This window comes from Nelumbo lutea, chromosome 4, assembly GCF_056320005.1.
Source record: "Nelumbo lutea isolate HS-2025 chromosome 4, American lotus-T2T, whole genome shotgun sequence".
NCBI lineage: Eukaryota > Viridiplantae > Streptophyta > Magnoliopsida > Proteales > Nelumbonaceae > Nelumbo > Nelumbo lutea.
The window spans coordinates 86,968,777-86,991,642 of NC_142687.1; the positions used below are offsets into that span (position 1 = coordinate 86,968,777).

At 40.2% G+C, this 22,866-nt stretch overlaps 1 protein-coding gene across 1 annotated transcript; it reads right to left on the reverse strand.

Annotated features, from left to right (window-relative positions):
* Nucleotides 1-15,088: 15,088 nt before the first annotated feature.
* LOC148861557 (flowering-promoting factor 1-like protein 1) lies at nt 15,089-15,814 on the reverse strand. The gene has a single exon (XM_088982352.1). The coding sequence runs from the start codon at nt 15,760-15,762 to the stop codon at nt 15,418-15,420; it is 345 nt and encodes a 114-aa protein (XP_088838478.1). The 5' UTR covers nt 15,763-15,814; the 3' UTR covers nt 15,089-15,417.
* Nucleotides 15,815-22,866: the final 7,052 nt, after the last annotated feature.

Consider the following 22,866-nt stretch of genomic DNA (forward strand, 5'->3'; position numbering starts at 1 on the left):
TCAGTAAATGAGCTTGTTGTAGAACTGTCAGATTTCTGCCTTCTACTTATTAAATAAAAAAGTTTTTCTCTTCTACTACTGGGCTCAAGGTCAGAAGTAGAAGAAGATGATGAACAAGTTGTAGGAATATTTCCTACAACTTCAGATTCATAAAAACTGTACATTTCAAATAATGGATTATTAAATTCTTCTTTTTTATTTCCTATATCAATATTCATATTTTCACAAAATGATTCAAGTAAAATATCTTTCCTAATCCTAGGGTCTAATATTGTAGCTAAAAAATAAAGGTGAGAAATGTTCTCCCAATATTTTTTAAATTTATTTTTCATTATTTCAACAATACATTGAAATTGTGGATTATTTCTATATTTTGCAAAACAATCACTAATTACCGTTAATTGATAAGGTAAATTACAACTAGTTGAAAAATAAATTCCAGATAATTCATTAGTTGTATCATAAAATTGTTTTAAAAATTCTCTTATATAGACTGCCATTTCCTGGTCTTCCTCAACTATCATATCATTAGGCATTTTTAATTATAAAAATCAGTAAGAATTATTTTATGAGAAATACAACTTTCTAACAAAGCATAGGTGGAATTACATCTAATATAAAATGTTTATATTTTAAACCATAATTTTGACATAAATATTTAAATTCTTATTTTCTTGCTCCTGAACTTTTTATATATATAATAAATTTCTAATTTTTGAAATATGAGTAGAAATACTATTCAAGGCATTTTGAATACATAAATTTAAGATGCAACATGCACATCTAATATGAAATAATTTATCATTTAAGCATAATCTTAATTAAGATTTTAAAATATTTATGCAGAATCATTATTCTTGGCATTATCAAAGTATTTAAAATACTTGCATCAATAGTTGGGCAACTATGTGGCCATTCAAGCCTAGTAAAACTTAAAAGTCTTTTAGTCAAAAGCCAATTCTCATCAATGAAATGACTGGTAACACAAATATAACTATTTTTAAATTTGGATGTCCAAACATCCGAAGTAATTGCAACTTTAGAATTAAGATTTACAAAGAAATTAAATTTTGTTTATATGAATAAAACAAATTTAAAGCATCAGTTCTTAGAGTATTCCTATAAACTTTTTTATATTGTGGGTTTACAAAACTACGCAACCATTTTTCTAGCTTTGGATTTTCAGCTAATATAAATGATTGTTTAGCATGTACAATATACTTAACAAGTTCTTGCCTCATTTTTTCTTGTGAATATTTAAAGTACCAAAACTACTCCCCCTCTCAATCTGTGTTTGGGTTGTTTCTCTCCCTTCATCTTCTTTTTCATGTGTGAGCAGATGTTTGCTCAAATGACCCATACCACCTTGCTACAATAACTAAATTCCTTCCTACATTTTTGGTAAACGGTCATTTTTCCCTTCTCCTCAATATCCTCTACTTTGAAAATTTTCCAAACCGAGCTACTCAGCTTAGAGGCCCTCCTTTTTCCCCTAGTATCAGTACCGGGGGTGAATGTTCTACATCCATCAACATCAATCGCATCAGTGCTAACACTATCATGATGCGATTGAATATCATCAATGGTGAACATGTTGGGGAATCGATTTTCAGAAGAGCCGGCCATTTTTTTTTTAATTCTAAAAAGATAAAAGTCTATCTAATTTGACTTACCCAGATTGTCGGTTCAAAATCCCAACTTGATTTCAATGGTTGAAGCCTTTCAACGTCCAAGCCTCCCAAATTGAGATACTTGAGTTGGTTGAGCAAGCCTTCTTCTTGTTTAAAGTCAAAACTTCAATAAAGTTGAGACTTGAGAATTGGAGAATGTAGAATCAGACAATCAGCTAATCATAATTACTCAGATTGTAGAGAATTGAGAATGTATGAGTAATGAGTATGAGAGAGGGAGAGAGAAGAGATTAAGAGAATTATTGAATTGGTGTGATGAGAATGGTGGATGATGGAGGATGATTTGACCCGACCTTCTGAGATGATGACACGTGGACCTGACTCAGCACGAGCAACAGCTCAGCACCATGGCTTGACCACGACCAAGTAACAAGCCTGTAGAGCAGCTCGCTACGTCATAGCTCTCTATAGGGGGAGCTCGCTATAACGCAAGCTCCAGGTCCCCCAAGCTATTGAGAAGGGAATACTCCAAGACTATTTCAGCTCGCGAGCTAGGGAAACTAGCTCGCTCTAGCACCTGAGCAGAAGAACTGCCCCAAAGACCAATCGTGATGAGGGTCACCTCGAAGTACCCCCAAGAGCTTGCTACAAAGTAGCTCGCGACAAGGATAGCTCGCTACAAAGTAACTTGCGAATGAGTGATGCGACGATCTCAGGAAGCTTCCATCTAACAAGACCGTACTGGTCAGACTGTGCTACGTCTCTCGATTGGCAGCGCAGTCCTTGTCTTTTCTACAGTCTGCACCGACGTCTCTCGATAGATGGAGGCATGCCTGCCCTTTTGGGACGTGTCACTCATCCAAGCAGATAGTACACTATAACGATCATCAGCGCAGATCTGGTAGGTAATGGGTACGATAGGAGCCCAGTGGCGGTTATGCTTGATTTGATAAGAATGCCCCTATAAAAGCCTTTTAGGCGAAGGGGAGAGATACATTCACTCACTCTGAACCAGGATTATCTTACTTACGAGTTGACCTCGCGAGCACAGTGATCTAGTGCGGCCTACACTCTTAGCCCTTTATACTCTTTCCTTCCTCCCCAACATTCTAACTTAAGCTTTGGAGTATTCTCGTCTGTAAAATCCCTGGGAGTCCTTCCTCTTCGTCTTCTCAGGTGCCGTATGTTGCCAACAAGGAGCCAGTCAGCAGCCAGCTAGGAGTGCTCGAGTCGTGCCACATCATTTGGCGTCGTCTGTGGGAATCGCTTCTAAAAGCCTTCCTCCAAGCTTTTACAGCTCCTTCCAAAATCTTAGCATTCTTCATGGCTTCTTCCAGCAATGCCAGATGTGGCAATAGGCAGAACGCTTCTGGAAGCAACCCCAGCTTTCTACTGTCTGCATTGGACAGTTTATCGTCCCCCTCTCCACAGACAGAGTTCCCAGTCTGAATGTGCCTCTTACAGTGGCACCTGTCATTGCTCCGCTCCCTTCTATAGTAGGAGCAACCTTTGTTGAACCCTCAGTTGTGCCCCCAACGGCCAACCTGAACCAACTGGAGGACTTGGTGCAATGAATGCGCGCCATGCAGGCTCAAATGCAATAGTTTCAACAATTCCAACTTTACCAACAAGTGCTACACTAGGTTTCCCAACACCAGTACCAGCAGCAGTTTCCCACTTTGCCTCAAGCTCAATCGTTGCTTTCCCCTCGGCATCCAGCCATGAAGCAGACCAAGCCCTCTCACCAGAGTGAGCGGCCTCATCAGGGAGAAGCCTCTCAGGTCCAGGATCCAGCCAAGAGCCAAGCCTCTTCTCGTAGCAAGAAGGAGAGGTCGGTTACCCCCCGCCTCGCAGCCTGAGGGCGGGTTAGAGGCCTCTCAGCCAACAAAGCCCGTGTCACCATAGCCTTCGCAATTCGAGCTCCCGCTCATAGAGAATCCGTTCGAGGTCCTGGCCGTAGACTATAGACAGTGCCCTTCGGTCCAGCATCGTCACTAGCGGTCCGAGCCTATCGAGCTCGGCGACACTGAAGCATCAAGCACCAATGTCGAGCCAACAAAGCAGTAGCGAAGATGCCGACGAGCTCACCGAACTGCTTCCAAAGCCTCTCCCGAGCTCAAAGGAAAAGATGAGGTATTCTCAAGTGAAGTGAAAACTACCCCCTCTCGGTTTCTTCCCCGCTGTTTTCAGAACTCCTTGTTGTCCCCATGCCAAGGGATTTCAAGCTTCCTCCTCTAGAAAAGTATGATGGGTCTTTCGATCCAAATGACCATGTGGACACCTTCCAGTCCCAGATACACCTGGCATGAGTTAGCGAGTCCTGCATGTGCATGGCCTTTTCCACTACCTTCAAAAGAGTGGCCCGCACCTGGTACCAAAACCACGCGCCCGACTCGATGAGAAGTTGGGCGCAGTTCGTGCAAGTTTTCACCTCCCACTTTGTCACCAGCAAGAGGTGCCCGCGAACTCAGGAGAGCCTCCTTCGCATAGTGCAAAAGAAAGGAGAGTCCATCCAGAGCTACATCAAGCGGTTCAGTGATACTTGTTTGCAGATACCTTACCTGGATCCCACAGTTCGCCTCACAGCATCCAAGCGAGGTATCACCCATAAGGAGTTCAAGTAGCACGTAGTTGTCAACCAACCCAAAACTGTAACCGAGTTCCTTAAGCTCGCGGATCAGTTCAATTGGAACTGAGGAGGAGATCAACCAGAAGGGTGAGCAGGTCCCAGAAAAAAGAAAGAGGGAGCCGAAGCCCCCATCTCAAGGTGACAGTAGGAAGAAAAATGACATAGCTCGGGGGCTAAGGCCAATCCAGCCCTCCCGAGCTCTAGTAGCAGAAAGGGACTACACACTCCTCAACACAAAACAGGCTGAGATCCTCATGGTGATCAAGGACGCTGCGTACGTGAAGTGGCCACCTTGACTGAAGGCGGACCCTAGCACCCGGAATAAAAATTTGTATTGTAGCTTTCATAAAGATCACGGTCATAGTACCGAAAGTTGTAAAACCCTCCGTGATGAGATAGAAGAACTCATCTGTCGTGGGTATTTACAAAATTTTGTATAAAGTAATAATAATAAAGCAGGTCAACAAGGGGAGCAAGGTAGAGATGCCCCCGAGTCTAGCAGGCAAGCAGAGTAACCGCAGAAGTAGCCCCCCGAGGTAAGACCAGTTTGGGGGATCATCCATGTTATAGTCAGAGGTCCAATCGTGGCAAGCTGCACCTCAGCATCAGCTCGCGAGACCAGTAGAGAAGGGCAGAACCCTCCAAAACGGCCAAGGACAGAAGACCCCATCTTCTTCACAGAGGACGACGCACACGAGATCCACTACCCCCATGATGACGCGCTTGTCATAAAGGTGAAGATCAATGACTTCGAAGTCAAGCGAGTCCTCGTCGATTTAGGCAGCTCGGCAGACATCCTCTTCAAAGCGGCCTTCGATAAACTCCAGCTTCGGGAGAGCAACCTAAAGCCCGTGAACACTCCCCTGGTGGGCTTCAGCAGAGAGGAAATTCGACCCCTAGGAAGGGTGACAGTATCTATGGAAGTCGACACCTGGCCTAGCATTATGAGGATCAACCATGACTTTTTGGTGGTTGCATCCCCCTCCCCGTACAACACCATAGTGGGCCGGGCCGATTACCCATGCTTTACGGGCTATGGTGTCCACCTACTACTTGGCCATGAAGTTCCCCACGGACTTCGGCATTGGGGTAGCGCGAGGTGACCAACTTGAGTCTTGTAAATGCTATGTTGTCGCCCTCAAGGGAAAAGCCAAGATGGCTGACGACCTCGAGCTGGAGCGACCTACAGAGCAGAGCGAGGAGTGAGCTATGCCTATGGAGGAGACCATCTCTATCCTAGCCTCGGCAGAAGACCCTGTCTGAATGCTTCGGATCGGTGCTTCCATCGAGGAGCCCCTACGATCCGAACTTGTACGCTTTCTACTTAAGAATTTAGATGTTTTTGCTTGGTCCGTAGCAAAAATGCCCGGCATAGACTCTAGCATCATAACTTATAAGCTTAATACTGATCCTATAGTTAGGCCCGTTAGACAGAAGAAATGCAACCTAGCCCTAGAGCGGTGGAGGGCAGTCGACGAGGAGGTCGGGAAGCTCCTTGCAGCCGATTTTATCAGGGAAGTCCATTACCCAAGCTGGGTGGCCAACCCCATTCTAGTGAAAAAGGCTAACGGTAAATGGCGCATGTGCGTCGACTACACCGACTTGAATCGAGCTTGCCCAAACGACTGTTTCCCACTCCCCAGGATTGACCGCCTAGTGGACACGACCTTGGGGCATGAGTTGCTAAGCTTTCTAGACACCTACTCGGGCTACAATCAGATCATGATGGACCCAGCCGATGAAGAGAAAACTGCCTTCATAACTGAGCTCGGCCTGTACTGTTACAAGGTCATGCCCTTCGGATTAAAAAATGCCGGGGCAACCTTCCAAAGACTTGTAAATAATCTGTTTGATCCATTGATTGGCCAAAAGGTGGAATGTTATGTAGACGACATGGTCGTCAAAACCCAGCTTTCTTGCGACTTAAAGCCCAAGCCTTAGCAAATTTCATTGCAGAATGCACTTTCAGCTCCAAAGTCCCCAGGCCGGTTGAGCACGAGGCCCCCAATTCAGGCGATCCCGAAGCTCCCAGGTTGGTTGAGTCTGAGCACCATGAGGTTGTAGCCAGTGTGCCATCTCACCTAGTTAGGTCTAGCGTGAACTGGGATGAGGAGCCCTGGATCCTTCACGTAGATGGCTCCTCGAACCAGCAGGGCAATGGAGCCGGAATTGTCCTGCACGGCCCAAGTGGCACAAAGTTGGAGTACGCACTGCGCTTCGAGTTTGCAGCACCCAATAATGAAGCGGAGTACAAAGCGTTGATAGCCTAGCTAGCTCTAGCCAAAGAAATGAAAGCCAAGCACATCATCATCTGCACTGACTCCCAATTGGTGGTCAATCAGGTCACAGGAGAATACGAAGCTCGCAAATTGACTATGATTGCCAACTTAGCCAAAGTACAGGAGGCCCTGTTCAACTTCCAGTCATACTTCATCAAGCAAATCCCAAGGTCAGAGAATGCTGAGGCCAACACCCTGTCCCGATTAGCCAGCACCGGTGATAATACCATGAGGACCATGTACATAGAGGACCTGCCTCGGCCTAGCATTCTCGGGGGGTAAAGGAGGTCGCTCCCATCATTCAAGTAGAGCCGAGTTGGATCGACCCGCTCACGAGATTCTTGCTACACGGGACCCTCCCTGTGGACCACAACGTTGCCAGAAGTGTAGAGTGTCAAGTAGCCAAATACATCATAATAGACGAACGGTTGTACCGAAGATCCTACATGCTCCCCTACCTATGATGCTTGCGACCTACTGAAGCCGAGCTCGTACTCCGCAACACTCATGAGGGCCTGTGCGACGAACACTTAGGGGGCAAGGCCCTCACCCGAAAAGTACTACGACAGGTATACTACTGGCCAACAATGAAAGCAGACGCCATTGAGCTCGTCAGAAAGTGTAACAAGTGCCAGAGACATGCCAGTATTCACCATCAGCCCATTGCCGATCTCAAGTATCTCACAAGCTCGTGGCCTTTCGCGTAATGGGGCATCGATATACTTGGACCATTTCCACCAGCGACAGGCCAGAGGAAGTTCTTAGTGGTAGCAGTGGATTATTTCACCAAGTGGGTAGAAGTCAAACCTCTTGTAACGATCACAGCCCGAAATGTCTAAAACTTCTTTTGGAAGAACATAGTATGCCGCTTCGGGTTACCTCGGATGTAAATTTATGACAACGGCAAGCAGTTCGAGGACATTAAATTCTAGAACTAGTGCCAAGACATGGGGATCCAACAAAACTTCACTTAGGTTGCACATCCTCAACCAAATGGTCAAGTAGAGGTTACGAGCAGAGCTATTGTTTGCGGACTCAAAGCGCGCTTAGACCGAGTTAAAGGACTGTGGGCATACGAGCTACCTAGCGTTCTATGGGCTTACCGAACCACAGAGAAGACTGCCACAAAAGAAACTCCCTTCAACCTCACCTACAGCACTGAAGCAGTCATTCCAACTGAGATTGAGGTTCCCTCGCTACGATTGGAAGCATATGACGACAAGGAAAATGAAGATGAGCTATGTACCAGCCTCGACCTACTCGATGAAGTAAGGGACCTCACATATATCAGGACCACAGCTTACCAACAAAGAGTAGCTCGGTACTATAACACTAGGGTTAAGAAGCGGAACCTTCGCGTTGGCAACCTGGTCCTTCGAAAAGTTATGGTACCTGAGCCTGGCGTGGGTAAGATAGGACCGAATTGGAAAGGACCTTACCGAGTGAAACGAGTTCTCGAGGAAGGAGCATATGAGCTCAAAACCCTTGAAGGGAAACAAGTACTTCGGGCATGGAATATTGTCAACTTAAGGCAATATTACCTATCGCTAGTGAGTAGACCATGAGTCACTCCGAGAGCCTAAGGGCCAAAATGCTGAGCTAACACAACCTCGGCGTAATAAGACCCAGTCGCCTCTATGGCACGGGCGAACTACTGAATAGACCATGAGTCACTCCCAGAACCTAAGGGCCAAAAATGATGAGCTAACACGACCTCGGCGCAATAAGACCCAGTCGCCTCTATGGCACGGGCGAACTACTGAGTAGACCATGAGTCACTCCGAGAGCGTAAGGACCAAAATGATGAGCTAACACGACATCGGCGCAACAAGACCCAGTCGCCTCCATGGCATGGGAAAACCTCAAAGGTAGACTATAAGTCACCCCCTCAGCCTAAGGGCTAAAATACCGAGCTAACTGAGACCTCGACATCAAGAAAGACTTAGCCACTTCAGTGGTGAAGGCAAAGTATGAAATATCAGAGGCATAAGCAGCTTGGGTTTAAACCCATGAAGCACCTCATCTCAGTACATTGGTTGAACTAAGGAATAACCAACGAATGCATAGTTCAGGCACACATGGTAATCACTTCACGGTATAGCATAGAGATGCCTTAAACGTTAAAGCACAGCTTGGGATAACGACTACCAAAAAATCCTACTTCTGGCATGTAGCTCTAAAAGCTCAAGTGATGAGATCACTTTAGAAAAAACAAAGGGAGCACACCATACTTAGAAGAAAAAAGGAAGGAATTTCATTACCATTTCAAAAAAAAAAAAAATGAGCTAAACAGCTCAAGACAGTTTAACAGAAAGTAAAAAGGGCACAACCGCCCAACAAGATCTTTTCAAGACCGGGTTTATGGCACCCGAGAGCCACCAGAAATCAGAGCGGAAAACCAATGCCACCAGCCTCAGGGGCCCACCTCCTCCACCTCGTCATTGTCCTCCGGGGAGTCAGACTCTTCTTCCTCTGCTTGGTCCACCATCTCGGGAGACAGGCCCTTCATGGTAATGCCGTCGAGGTTGAGCCCAAAAAATTTCTTTCAGACCAACTAGCAGCAGAGGTTGAATCTAGAGCGGTATGATCTCGAGCCATACTCCACTTGGAGGTCGTGATACTCCAGGGAGTCCTTGAAGTCCCAGACTGCCTTCTCTCGCTTGGCCTCCACCATGTTGTCGAAGTTTCGAGTTCGGTACAAAAGAGTGGACTCCAAGTCCCAAACTTGTTGGCGAAAGAGCTCCCTCTCCGCTGCCAACCTCGACGACTCCTCTCTGTAGCGCACGCTCTCTTTAGAAAGCCTGGCAATCTGCGCCTCCTGGTCTCGAACGAGTAGCTCCTGGGACTTGCTCCCCTTGCGAGTGTGAAGGAGATCACCCTGAGTTCGGTCGAGCTCACCTTGGAGCTTCTGAACGATGACCCTCTGGTTGCGAGCGTCCCCGGAGTGGACGTGCATCTGGAGGGCCTTGGCATGGATGGCGGTGTTCACCTGCCAACAAGAGACTGAAGTCAGAAGACATCAAAAGGAAGCAAAAGACGAGAATAAGAGAAGGACCACTTACCACCATACAGTGAGAGGCAGTGAGCGCGACAAGATCCCCAGGCTCCATCGCCTCCCACTTAGCGACCTCCTCATTGTAGATCGCCCTTTTGGCTCTTCCGTCGACCCACAACGAAATCATTCACACCCTCCTAGTTCCCCACTAGGAACCGTGGGTAGGGAAACAGGTGAGAAGGACCAGGAGGGATCACCCCTTTCTACGGGAGCTTGCCCTCCTCGAGGCTGGCCTCGCCAGCACCTCCTTTAGATGGAGGGGGCAGAACTTCGGGCGGTGGAGAGGTGAAGTCTGGCTCAGCAGACCCAAACTCGATACCCCTAGAGGTGGGGGTCCGGTCGGGGCGTGACCTCTTCACTTTGCGCTTCTAGTCGCTCGAGAGGAGGCGGCACGAGTCAACACCAGACATGATGGCTGCCGAAAAAGAAACGACAAGATATCAATTCGGTAAAGAACAAAGTATATGTATATACACAATATTACTACAAGGCACTACGTGACCTAAAAAGACAACCTACCAGGACTCAAGCCGGCCTGCACAAGCTTCTCCTCGATCAAGTAGTCCGAACAGAGGAAGCCTACCGATGCCCAGGACAACATCGTTTTTTGAGTTCCGGGGTCCAGCTTGGCCCCGGGGTCCTGGATGGCGCCACTCCAAGAAGTTGGGAAGGGACACCCCTTGGGGTTATGGACCACAAAATAATCCTACTTCCAGGCAGGAATCTTATTTGGTATCTCGTACAAGAGCTTATAGCTACGGCGGGGAGAGAGGTAGTAAAAATGCCTCTCTGGTGGAATTCCAGGAGTGGGATTTTTTATACAAAGAATAGAGGCAAAAATGTCAAGGTTCAAGGGGAGACAATACTCATAACATAAAGATATTGTCCCAAATATGTTTCGAATAGCGTTGGGATGAAGCTGATCGATGGTGACATTAAAATGGTTTAGCACCTCCACTATTAAGGGGTGCAGGGGAAGACGCAGAGCAACCTTGAGCTGTTCTTGGTAGATGACTATCTCATCAGGACCATGCTCCCAAGTTAAGTTACCAGTGGAGAGACTGTAGACAAGGTCCCTAGGAAGGTGAAAATAGCGGATTAGAGACTTGAGTCTCTCTGCCGTCATAGAAGAAGGACCGAAGGTGTCAGGCTCCCTACCCCGGGAAGTAGATGCCACATCACTAGAGGTCTCCCGAGCCTCCAGGACCTGCTCCCAAGCTCCCCCGAGCTCGAGGGAGCCTCATCGTCCTGGTTACTAGACCTGTTCATGGGCCGGGTGGCCCGACGGGCCGGCTCGGCCCCTGGACGGGCTTGAACAGGCTTTTTGGCCTGTGGGTTTAACCTCGGGACGGGCTCGGGCTTTGCCAAAATAGCCAGGCATGAGCTTGACCCAGCCCGACCTATAGTTAAACCTAAGTAAAAACCCTATGTGATGTCCATTTGAATAAACTTTTTGATTTAAGAAGGTTGTTGATTCACTTGTAGGCCCATTGTTCATTTAAATAGGGGAAAAAAACATTTGAACTAAAATAGATAATGTCCATTTGAATAGGGAAAAATTCAAATTTCTTTTATTAGGTCGGGCTTCGGGCTCGGGCTCGGGCTTCGGGCTTTTTATCAGGGCCGGGCTTAGGCCCAAGTTGTAGGCCCGTTGGTCAGGCCGCACTCAGGCTCGGGCCTAACATTTTTCTGTTAATAAAGAGTAAAAGCCTGGCCCGAGCCCAGCGTGGCCCGATCCGAGCCGAACGTGGCCCGACCCATGAATAGGTCTACTGGTTACCGCCCCGGTAGTAGGTATGGTATGGGTACCCAGACATGATTGACAGTGATTGGGACTCACCGAAAGAGTTGAAATGAAGTAAACTGAGGAAATTAGGTAGACTAGATGGATGCATGACCTCAGAATCCGAAGGCGGCAATATGACATGAAAGGAAATGAGGCCCCGGGGGTCCTCTTATTTATAGTCCCTATGCCTTCGAATCAATGACCCAGATCAAGGCAGATCTAATGGTTCGCAATCGAGCTGACCGCTCGCCTTCTGAAATTGAAATGTACTGGCTGCACGTATCCCATGATTGAGGTAATGATGGCTGCACGACATCGGGAGTTAAGAGCCGCTTCAACGCATTTTTCAGTATTCGAAAAGTCAAAAAATCCCTTGATTCCCGCGCACGCATTTAATATGAGCAGTCAATCAGGTTTGAATTTCGGTCAAATCAATCCGTCACACTTCATGAACTCCTCGCACTAAGGATACACTCTTAGCTCGAGGAGTGGGGGGCAATTGATGGAGGATGATTTGACCCGACCTGCTGAGATAATGACACATGGACCTGACTCAGCACGAGCAACAGCTTAGCACCATGGCTTAACCGTGACCAAGTAACAAGCCTATAGGACAACTCGCTACGTCATAGCTCTCTATAGGGGGAGCTCGCTACAACGCGAGCTCCAGGTCCCCCGAGCTATTGAGAAGGGAATACTCCAAGACTATTTTAGCTTGCGAGCTAGGGAAACTAGCTCGCTCCAGCACCTGAGCAGAAGAATTGCCCCAAAGATCAACCTTGATGAGGGTCACCTCGAAGTACCCCCAAGAGCTTGCTACAAAGTAGCTCGCGGCAAGGATAGCTCTCTACGAAGTAACTTGCATCTGACAAGACCATACCAGTCAGACTGCGCTATGTCTCTCGACTGGCGGAGCAATCCTTGTCCTTTCTACAGTCTACACCCACGTCTCTTGACAGATGGAGGCATGCCTGCCCCTTTGGGATGTGTTACTTAGCCAAACAGATAGTACACTATAACGATCAGCTGCACAGACCTGGCAGGTAATAGTTGCGAGAGGAGCCCAGTGGCGATTATGCTTGATTTGACAAGAACGCCCCTATAAAAGCCTTTTAGGCAAAGGGGAGAGATACATTCACTCACTCTGAACTTGGATTATCTTACTTACTCACGAGTTGACCTCGCGAGCACAGTGATCTTGCACGACCTACACTCTTAGCTTTTTATACTCTTTCCTTCCTCCCCAATGTTCTAACTTAAGCTTCGGAGTATTCCCGCCGGGCAAATCCCCTGGAATCCTTCCTCTTCGTCTTCTCAAGTGTCGTTTGTTGCCAAGAAGGAGCTAGTCAGTAGCCAGCAAGGAGTGCTCGGATTGTGCCGCATCAGTGGAGGATAGGGCTCTTTATAGGAATTGAACACAATTCAATTGCCCAAAATACTCAAAAAACTAGTTGTTATTTTGTTGTTGGGAGGGGTATTTTGGTCATTATAAAGTTATTTATAACTTTACCCAAAAATCCCCCTAAACTAGTTGTTATATAGCTGTTGGGGGGCATTTGTGTCATTTTTTTAACCCCCATAAGCAAAATACATAAATACCCCCTAATATGGTTGTTTATAGGGGGTATTTCTGTAAAACCCTCCCCCCCAAAAAGTTGAAACTAGCCTAGCTATTGGGCCCCTTTGTGGTGGGGGGGGGGGGGGGAGCTATATTCTAGGCGGGCCAAGCGTGGCCCATTATGAGCACGCGGACGGTTTGTATCGTGCCGTACCGGCTTGTAGACCTCAAATCCCAGGCTGAACATGGCGCTGACATCTGTGTTGGGCCTGGCACGGCTTGTGGGCCTTCATGCTGTGTCGGGCCATGTCAAGCCACAGGTGGCCCGGCCTGATTTACTCCTCTATCTAGAGTGCCCATTGAGACGCGACCCCAACTTTCTTGAATAGAAGATGCAAGAATTTGTGACTGTTCATTTTTTGTTAATATTTGAATGGTTGATAAAGGATATTAGATGACAGTCAAAGGACATTTGTGCCTTTTCAATTGCCACTTAACGGGCTGGTTATTGATAGGTTCTAGATTGGCAAGTTTTGAAAGTTTGGGTATTGAACTGTCACATTTTAAAATTCAGAGACCAAAGTGGCATTGGGGATTTCCCTTTAGGCTGTGTTTGGTTTGAAGGAAAAAATAGGGAAATGAAGGGAAAGGTAGGGAAACCTTTACAAAAGTTGTATATGTTTCCTTATCTTTTACTTCAAACCAAAGATAACCTTAATATTTTTTTTTAAGAAGGCATATTTAGATTCCCATATTTAAGATCATAGAAGTGAAAAGCACAAACAAATCCAAATTTATTCTTTATGGAAAGGCAAATAATAGATTCTCTACAGTTTTTATCCACCTCACAAAACAAAATGATTGAGACAATGTAACGCGTTAGCCAACTGCGCCACCCAATACCATTAGCTAATCATCCATCCATCACTATTAATGGAGATTCAAAGTTAATCATTGAAAGCATCAATCCAGTCGTATGGCAATTACATGCCCTAGAAGGCTAGAACATAGGAAATGTTATTCAAAATATCTTTGGTCACGAGGCCAAGTTAGGCCTTTCTTGAGATGCTTCTCTTAACAACTGTGATTTGAGATGTTTGGAGCTGCTCCATCCATCCTTGGTATATGTTAAATTCATGGAGAGATGTTTTTAATGCCTCTGCGTCTGCTATCCACTATTTATCTCGACATCTATTCCCAATGCTTAGCTGTTATATCCGATAGGTAGGGATATAAGAATAAGTAGTGGGTAGCAGATCCGAGCCCGTTTTTAATATGTGGGTGGATGCTATTATGTCAGGGTGTTTTTGGGGGAGGAGATCCCATATGGTTTAGTGGTCAAAGGTGTAGTAATCAACCGAATTTCAGTTTTCAGTCGTGAAAGAGTTCATGGCCTCTTTTCAAAGCATTAATCCATTCAGTTCAGCCACTTCTTGTCAACAAACGGATCCCTAACTCCCTAAGTAAAATATAAAGAAAACAATCGGAATTTGGATTAGATGCATCAATGTATTAGGATGTTTACACGTGGCTTAGGGACGTCAATGGACAACTAGGTTCACGTGACACCAATGCCTCTTTGGTCCTTCTTCCCCCACTATCTTTTCTATCAAATCCAGCACTATCTCATTGGAAGAAGAGAATCCCCCCTGTGGGCTTGTGGAGGTTGGGGCCCCCACTCCCCACCCATTGCATTCTTGATTTTGGGCCGTTCTAACAACCTTGTATAAGTCCATAGCTGAAGAATGATAATGTAAGAAGCATGCACTTTTAAGAACTGATGCCTGAATCTGTCCACGTGTCATTGCCACCTCAACATCTCCACGTCCACATCATCGACAGTGCTCATTATTCATTTCATATAACTAGTCCATTGGGCATTGGTAGCTTAATTTGGATGAAAAATTTAAGTTTAAGGTCCCATTCATTATTATTTTACGGGTAAAGAGAGGCGATAGGGAGAGAGTATTATTGGCGCACAGCTGAGTAAATTGCTTACGCACCCTGTAGGAGGGTATTTGTTATTGTGCAATGCGGGGATCGTGATTAATTTATCGGTTAACCAATAAATCCTTACTAAATACCAGCAAACGAACGTGGCCTAAGAAAATACCTAATAAAATTAATAAAAAAGAGTAATAAACTATTAATTACATCACAAACCAAACCAAATCAAACCCATATTTTATTGCTGAACCAAACTATCAAGGTGCACAAAACAGCAGACCAAACAGTACTCAACTCAAACCCTGTGTTGTTTATTTCGCAGTACGTAATATAGGAGAGAGAGACCACCCGCAAAAGAGAAAGACTAGTAAACGAAACAAGGGACAAACACATATGAAAGATGAGACCAGCATGAGCGATCTAAACAAGCATAGTAATAAGATGGTGGATGGAGTTGGAGACACAACAAGACATACACATAACCAAACGCAAGGGCAGCGCACAAAGCAGGTCCAATCGACGACAGTTGGCATTACATAACATCTCTAACTTCGAATCTGTTACGATTCTTGACAACAATGTCATACATGTGCACCGACCTGAATCTGCTGAAATCCCTGGGGAGAGAAATGAGGTGAATCGTGGATGGCTTGTGGAACTGGAACAGGTCTGGGTCATCGTAATACCTCTCCCATCCCAGCTCCAACAGCTTCTGCTCAAGAACTGCATAAGACGTCATTACCTCGTTAGTTGGCGTGTGAACCAAAACCTTGCGCCGGGTGGTCGACGCTTGTCGACTACTTCCGTCAAGAGACTCCGCCGCCAGGTTTTCAACCAGGCGAACCACACCGTTCTTGAACACCCACACACCAGACATCTCGATATCGTCGAGACGATGAGAGAATTTAATGAAACACCAAGTGTTTGTGTTTTTGTTTCTGGGACGTGGGAAAGAAGTAGACCTCAGTGGGGTTTATATAATGCTGTGTTCATGCGTTGGGCTAATGGAGTAGCCCTTGATGTTTGATATCACCGGGGCGTTTTCGCATAACGTACGTAGCATCAACGCCAGTGCGGATCTCTGCCCATGAGAATCTTGTCACGTCTACCCACAACACACTACCCCGGGTAAATTGGGAACATCTCCCCTTGTATAATATTATATAAAGCATGAGATATTTTTCATGTATGACTGCAATTAAGGTGGGCAGGAGATCCCGACTCAAGCAAGTTGATAGAAATTGAAATCCCACAATCCAATTTTGCATTTTACTAAAACACCCCTTATTTGACCTTAATGTTCATTTTAATAAATTTAATAAAAAAAGAAAATGCTATTTTTGGCCGTTATTAAGACACCAACAATCACTTTATTTGGATTTATTTGGTTAGTTTTATTTTCTATACAAACAAGTGTTAAAAGGTGCTTTTGTTGGAATAAATAACCATGAGCTCATGCTTTCTATACTAACAGATGGTAAAATAAATAGTCTTTTATGAAAAGGTAGATTAAATAAATAAATTGCAAAGTATAAAAAATATTTTAATAAAATAAAACTATAAGATTGGTTTACTTATCATTTTTACGTTTTTTATTGAACAAAGATCAATAAATTCAAATTATAAAAGTGATAGCGAATAAAGTGTTATTTATGAAAATTTACTTTATCAAAACTTTTTTCATAATATATCTTTTCCGCATTAGATTTTCCCAACATTGACGGTCCGGGGATTGAATTTGAGTGGTCAAAATTCTTACGGTATCATACATTCATACCTTCCTCACATCATGATAAATGAGTAGGAGCCGTAAAATGAATTCGGGTTTCTATGGTTTTTCTTCGGCTGATCCACGGAAGAACGAAGGGATGGGTCGTACCTTGACAGTTGACACTAACCCTTTTCACTATTAATATTCTTTCTCTCCCTTTTCCTCTCATTTTGAAGCCAAGAGAGATTTTTTCTTTTTCTCTCAAAGTTCATGTCAAATGCAAATTCACGTGCAATTTCACGTCAAATGCAAATTCACGTGCAATTTCACGTGAATTGACATAGGAAGCAGATCGTATGGGTCCGTCATGTTGGTGGTCGCCTTCCCAAAAAGGAGGTATTTGGCAATCGGCAGAGATAAGAAATCCGTTTTATATTGTTATTATATGTACGAGAAAATATGAAAGATTTAATAAATTTTTATTATTAATTAATATTAAATTAATATTCAAAATTTATTATTAATTAACTTAAAGTATTCAAAGTTATTGTTAATATCTAAAATTTTAATAATTGTATTTTTCATTTAATGTTGATGTATAGAAAATAATTAATATGAATAAATATTTTTTATAAATTTAGTTTTATTATAATTTGTAGTAATTTTGACTAACTTTAAATAAATAAGAATAATTACAAAGGCTAGCATTTTTATTAATTTCACTAATAATTAATAATTATATACGAATGATAATGGGGTGGGTTTAGGGCGGGGCACCCCATCCTATCCCTACCATATAGTCAAGACACTCTACCCCATCCTTGCCCTGCCCCCAGTGTTAGGCGGGTTCAAGGCAAGGCAACCACTTCTCAATGTTGGGCGAATTCAGGGGCAAGGCACCCCACTCCTCATCAAGGATGGGAATCCTCAAATTTCCCCACCCCATCCCTAGTATTCGGCAGGTTCAAGTAGAGGTCTAAATTGGCCTGCATGCAGCCCCACACAATCTGTGGGCCATGCCGTGTTGGTTCACGGGGCATCTTGAGCTGTGCCTCTGGAGGGTCGGTTCGACATGGCCCACGGCTTGAGCCTGCACAGGCCCTGTTGTGTCATGGGTCAAGCCTTGGGCCAAGCCAGGTCGCAGACCGAGCCAAGCTATGAGAGGTCCATTAAAAAAAAATTGAAAAAGATGTTTAAGTTTTTATTTCATATGATTTTTGATGTATACAATTTTTTATATATACAATAAGACCTCTTCATGGGTCGAGTAGCCTGATGGCCCAGCCTAGCCTGACTCGTAATTTTTCAGACTTGGACAAAATTTCAAGCTCGTGGGCTCGAGCTTAGGCTCTCAAATAAGTCCAACCTGATACTATTTTATATATAAAAAGTACTTATGTTATATATAATAAATATATATATATATATGCTTCTTAAATTATTAATAAATATCAATTTAATATTAGAAAATATAAATTAGTTTACTAAATTCTTATTAAATTAATATAATATTAGTTTATAAAAGTATACTAAAAATAAGACATTTTGTGTATAGTTCGGGCTTCAGGCTCAGGCTCAAGCTTTAGGCTTTATATAAGGACTGGGCTCGAGCTCAAGATCTAGGCCCAATGGTCAGGCTCGGGCTTGCACATTTTTTGTTGATAAAGAGGCCTGTGTTAATTATAAAATTATAACTTTTTACAAATTAAAATTTTTATTTAATTCTAGTCTAGTATAAAAAATATAAAATATTCCTATATATATATATTAATATAAAATTTGTTATTTAAACATTGTATAATAATATTTACCATATATGCATATAGCTTCCAAGTTGAGCTTATTAGGGGTTGTTTAGCTTAGGCCCTATTTACTAAAGCCATCATTAGAGTCCAAAAGTTTGATAACCAATTAGACTTTGAATCTGATTATCCTTAATAATGTGTGGGCATGGTGCATATTTCAGCTAAACTCAAAAGAAAATAGTTGTTTGATCCTGCAAATTCATATACCTAATCGGGTTAGGTTAAGTTATAAATAATTTGTTACTTTTTATTACTAATTATTTAAAATATTTTTAGCTATTAAAATAGTGTAATTATTAAATTACTGTATTTATTTAAAACATAGTAATTTCTGGAAATTATCATATTTATAGAAATATTGCTAATTTCTTGGCTAAAACTAATTAAATGCAATTTTTTGGTAATTAAATATTACTTTTTAGTAATTAAATGTAATTTTCTACTATTCACTGCTTAAATTATAATTACTGTTAATTAAAGTTTAAAAATAATTAGTTTTTAATTAAATTACTATTAATAATTAAAATACATTATTTTTTCATTATTATTCAATATTTTTTTGTAATAAAATACAATTAATTTAAAATTTCAATTATTTTTGTATTTTAATTAGCTTTAGGTTTTTCAGAATTTTCGGATTTTTAATTAATTTTTGGTGTTTTTCATTATTATTCAGTAATTTTTGCATATGAGTATTTTCAATAATTTTCAGTATTTTCAGCATTAATTTTTGCATATTAATCACTAAAAAATTAATTTGCATTTGCTTTCAGTAAAAATAAATTAAATAACTAAATAAATACCATAGTTAATAAAAAATATATTTAATTTTCAATAAATAGCTAATTTTCAATAATTTTAAAATATATAAATAGCTAACTTTCAATAACTAAATAAGTATCTAATTTTCAATCATTTTTGGCTTGGGTATTTTTAATAATTTTTGGTATTTTTTAATATCAATTGTACTTTTAATTATTTTCAGTAAATACCCTTATTAATATAAAAATATATTTAATTTTCAATATTTTTAATTATTTTTAGTATTTTAATTATGTTTAGCTTTTTAGGATTTTATGGTTTTTTAGTTAATTGTTGGTATTTTTTTCATTATTATTCAGTCATTTTTGCAATAAAATAGGTTATGCATTTTAAATTTTCATTAATTTTTATCATTTTTAATGAGTTCATATGCACAATAAAGGTCTAAACTCATAGAAAATATTAATTAATTAAAAATTCATTAATACAAAGCAATCTAATAATAGTATTAAAACTATCAATTAATATTTTTCTATTTAAATTTCTTATTTTTTATTAATTGTTGGTATTTTTCATTATTATTCAGTAATTTTTGCAATAAAGTATTTTTAATAAAATGGGTTCTATATATATATATTAATATAAAATTTGTTATTTAAACATTGTATAATAATATTTACCATATATGCATATAGCTTCCAAGTTGAGCTTATTAGGGGTTGTTTAGCTTAGGCCCTATTTACTAAAGCCATCATTAGAGTCCAAAAGTTTGATAACCAATTAGACTTTGAATCTGATTATCCTTAATAATGTGTGGGCATGGTGCATATTTCAGCTAAACTCAAAAGAAAATAGTTGTTTGATCCTGCAAATTCATATACCTAATCGGGTTAGGTTAAGTTATAAATAATTTGTTACTTTTTATTACTAATTATTTAAAATATTTTTAGCTATTAAAATAGTGTAATTATTAAATTACTGTATTTATTTAAAACATAGTAATTTCTGGAAATTATCATATTTATAGAAATATTGCTAATTTCTTGTCTAAAACTAATTAAATGCAATTTTTTGGTAATTAAATATTACTTTTTAGTAATTAAATGTAATTTTCTACTATTCACTGCTTAAATTATAATTACTGTTAATTAAAGTTTAAAAATAATTAGTTTTTAATTAAATTACTATTAATAATTAAAATACATTATTTTTTCATTATTATTCAATATTTTTTTGTAATAAAATACAATTAATTTAAAATTTCAATTATTTTTGTATTTTAATTAGCTTTAGGTTTTTCAGAATTTTCGGATTTTTAATTAATTTTTGGTGTTTTTCATTATTATTCAGTAATTTTTGCATATGAGTATTTTCAATAATTTTCAGTATTTTCAGCATTAATTTTTGCATATTAATCACTAAAAAATTAATTTGCATTTGCTTTCAGTAAAAATAAATTAAATAACTAAATAAATACCATAGTTAATAAAAAATATATTTAATTTTCAATAAATAGCTAATTTTCAATAATTTTAAAATATATAAATAGCTAACTTTCAATAACTAAATAAGTATCTAATTTTCAATCATTTTTGGCTTGGGTATTTTTAATAATTTTTGGTATTTTTTAATATCAATTGTACTTTTAATTATTTTCAGTAAATACCCTTATTAATATAAAAATATATTTAATTTTCAATATTTTTAATTATTTTTAGTATTTTAATTATGTTTAGCTTTTTAGGATTTTATGGTTTTTTAGTTAATTGTTGGTATTTTTTTCATTATTATTCAGTCATTTTTGCAATAAAATAGGTTATGCATTTTAAATTTTCATTAATTTTTATCATTTTTAATGAGTTCATATGCACAATAAAGGTCTAAACTCATAGAAAATATTAATTAATTAAAAATTCATTAATACAAAGCAATCTAATAATAGTATTAAAACTATCAATTAATATTTTTCTATTTAAATTTCTTATTTTTTATTAATTGTTGGTATTTTTCATTATTATTCAGTAATTTTTGCAATAAAATATTATTAATAAAATGGGTTCTACATTATTTTTAATGAGTTCATTATGCACAATATCGGTTTCAACTCATAAGTTATCTAATAATATTATTAAAACTATCAATTAATATTTTTATATTTAAATTTCTTATTTTTATTAGCGTTTATTAAGTTTGATTTTTAAGTGGAATTGAAACACATTTTTAATATTTACTAAGTTTTGTTAATATTTATTTTTAGTAAAAGTTTAGTGGATTTTTAAATTAATAATATTTTGATTGTTTAACCTCAACCTATTTATATTATTATTACTCTCTCTCTCTCTCTCTCTCTCTCTCTCTCTCTCTCTCTCTCTTAAATGTAATAATAACATGCATTAAAATAAGAGGCCTCGGAAAACCCAAGGGCCTCTCTAATATTGTGCAACTTTTTTAATTTAATCAAGATAAGCAATGATTACTGTTTTATATTTTTAAAACAAAAGAAAATAAGAAAAAATACAAAAAAAATAGATAAATAACTTCTCTCAAAGGAGAGACATGCTGACATGGGCCATCTAATTTTATTATATATAATATAGATATATAGATTTGGATTTAACTTTTATGACCTGTATGGTAATTAAGATTATGCTTTGTATATATAGTATAAATATCTATTTAATAATTTAGAGTCCAGTTATAATGATGTATACGTAAACAACAACTTTTAGTTACACAAAAAAATTGTGTCTTTCTCTTTTCTCATGGGGGCTATGCAATGGAGGTAACCTGTCTCCATACACATAACCCCTTCACCATTAGTTAGTTATCCATCTTTCCTTATGCCTTCATCAATGTTCATCATCACTCTGGAATGCACACCCTTAGGGCCCTTAAGGGTAGGCAAATGGGTACATTTTACTTGGAAGTTATGGGCAAAGTAGTTCTATTTCTGAGTCAGTTTTTAAAACTTTCACTCCTAACTAGACCTATTCACATGCCAGGTTGGGCTTTGTCTCTTTATCAATAGAAAATATCTAGGCTCGAGCCCGAGTTTGGCCCAACCTTTGGGCCTAGATCATGAGTCCAAGCCCAAAGCCCAATCTGCATATAAAATGTCATATTTTTTGTGTAATTTAATAAACTATTATTATATTAAATTGGTAATAATTTAATAAATTAATTCATATTTCCTAAATAGTAAATTAATATTTGATAATAACTTTATAAATTAATACATATTATATATAAATAATGTATATTTCTATTATATGTAATAGTATTGGGCCAAGCTCGGACCCGGGCCAAGCTTATTTCAAAAAGCCCAAACCCAATTCAAAAAATAACTGAACCCAAACCCATGGATTTAAAATTTTGTTCAAACCCAAAAAATATCGGATCGATTCGGGCCGACCCATCAAGCTACCCGGCCCATCGCCCATAAACAGGTTAAATCCCAACTGCACTACGGTTTTTTTTCCCTATTGAGGGGGGTGGGGGGTGGGGGATAGGAGCTTTACTATAATTAATGGATAAGAAAAATGAATGGAGAATTGGAGGCCATTAGCAAATCCGAAACATTGGCGACCAAGCAGCTAAAGCCTCCACAATTCTCTGAACCAAATATTCCGTTTGAAATTTGGGGCTAATCTCTCCCTCAACTTTTTGTAATGTTGCTTTCTTCTGCCCAACATCTTTAATTTTC

Bases quoted from the DNA above. Each gene is read 5' to 3' on its own strand.
- LOC148861557 (XM_088982352.1), bottom strand. From the start codon at position 15,762: ATGTCTGGTGTGTGGGTGTTCAAGAACGGTGTGGTTCGCCTGGTTGAA.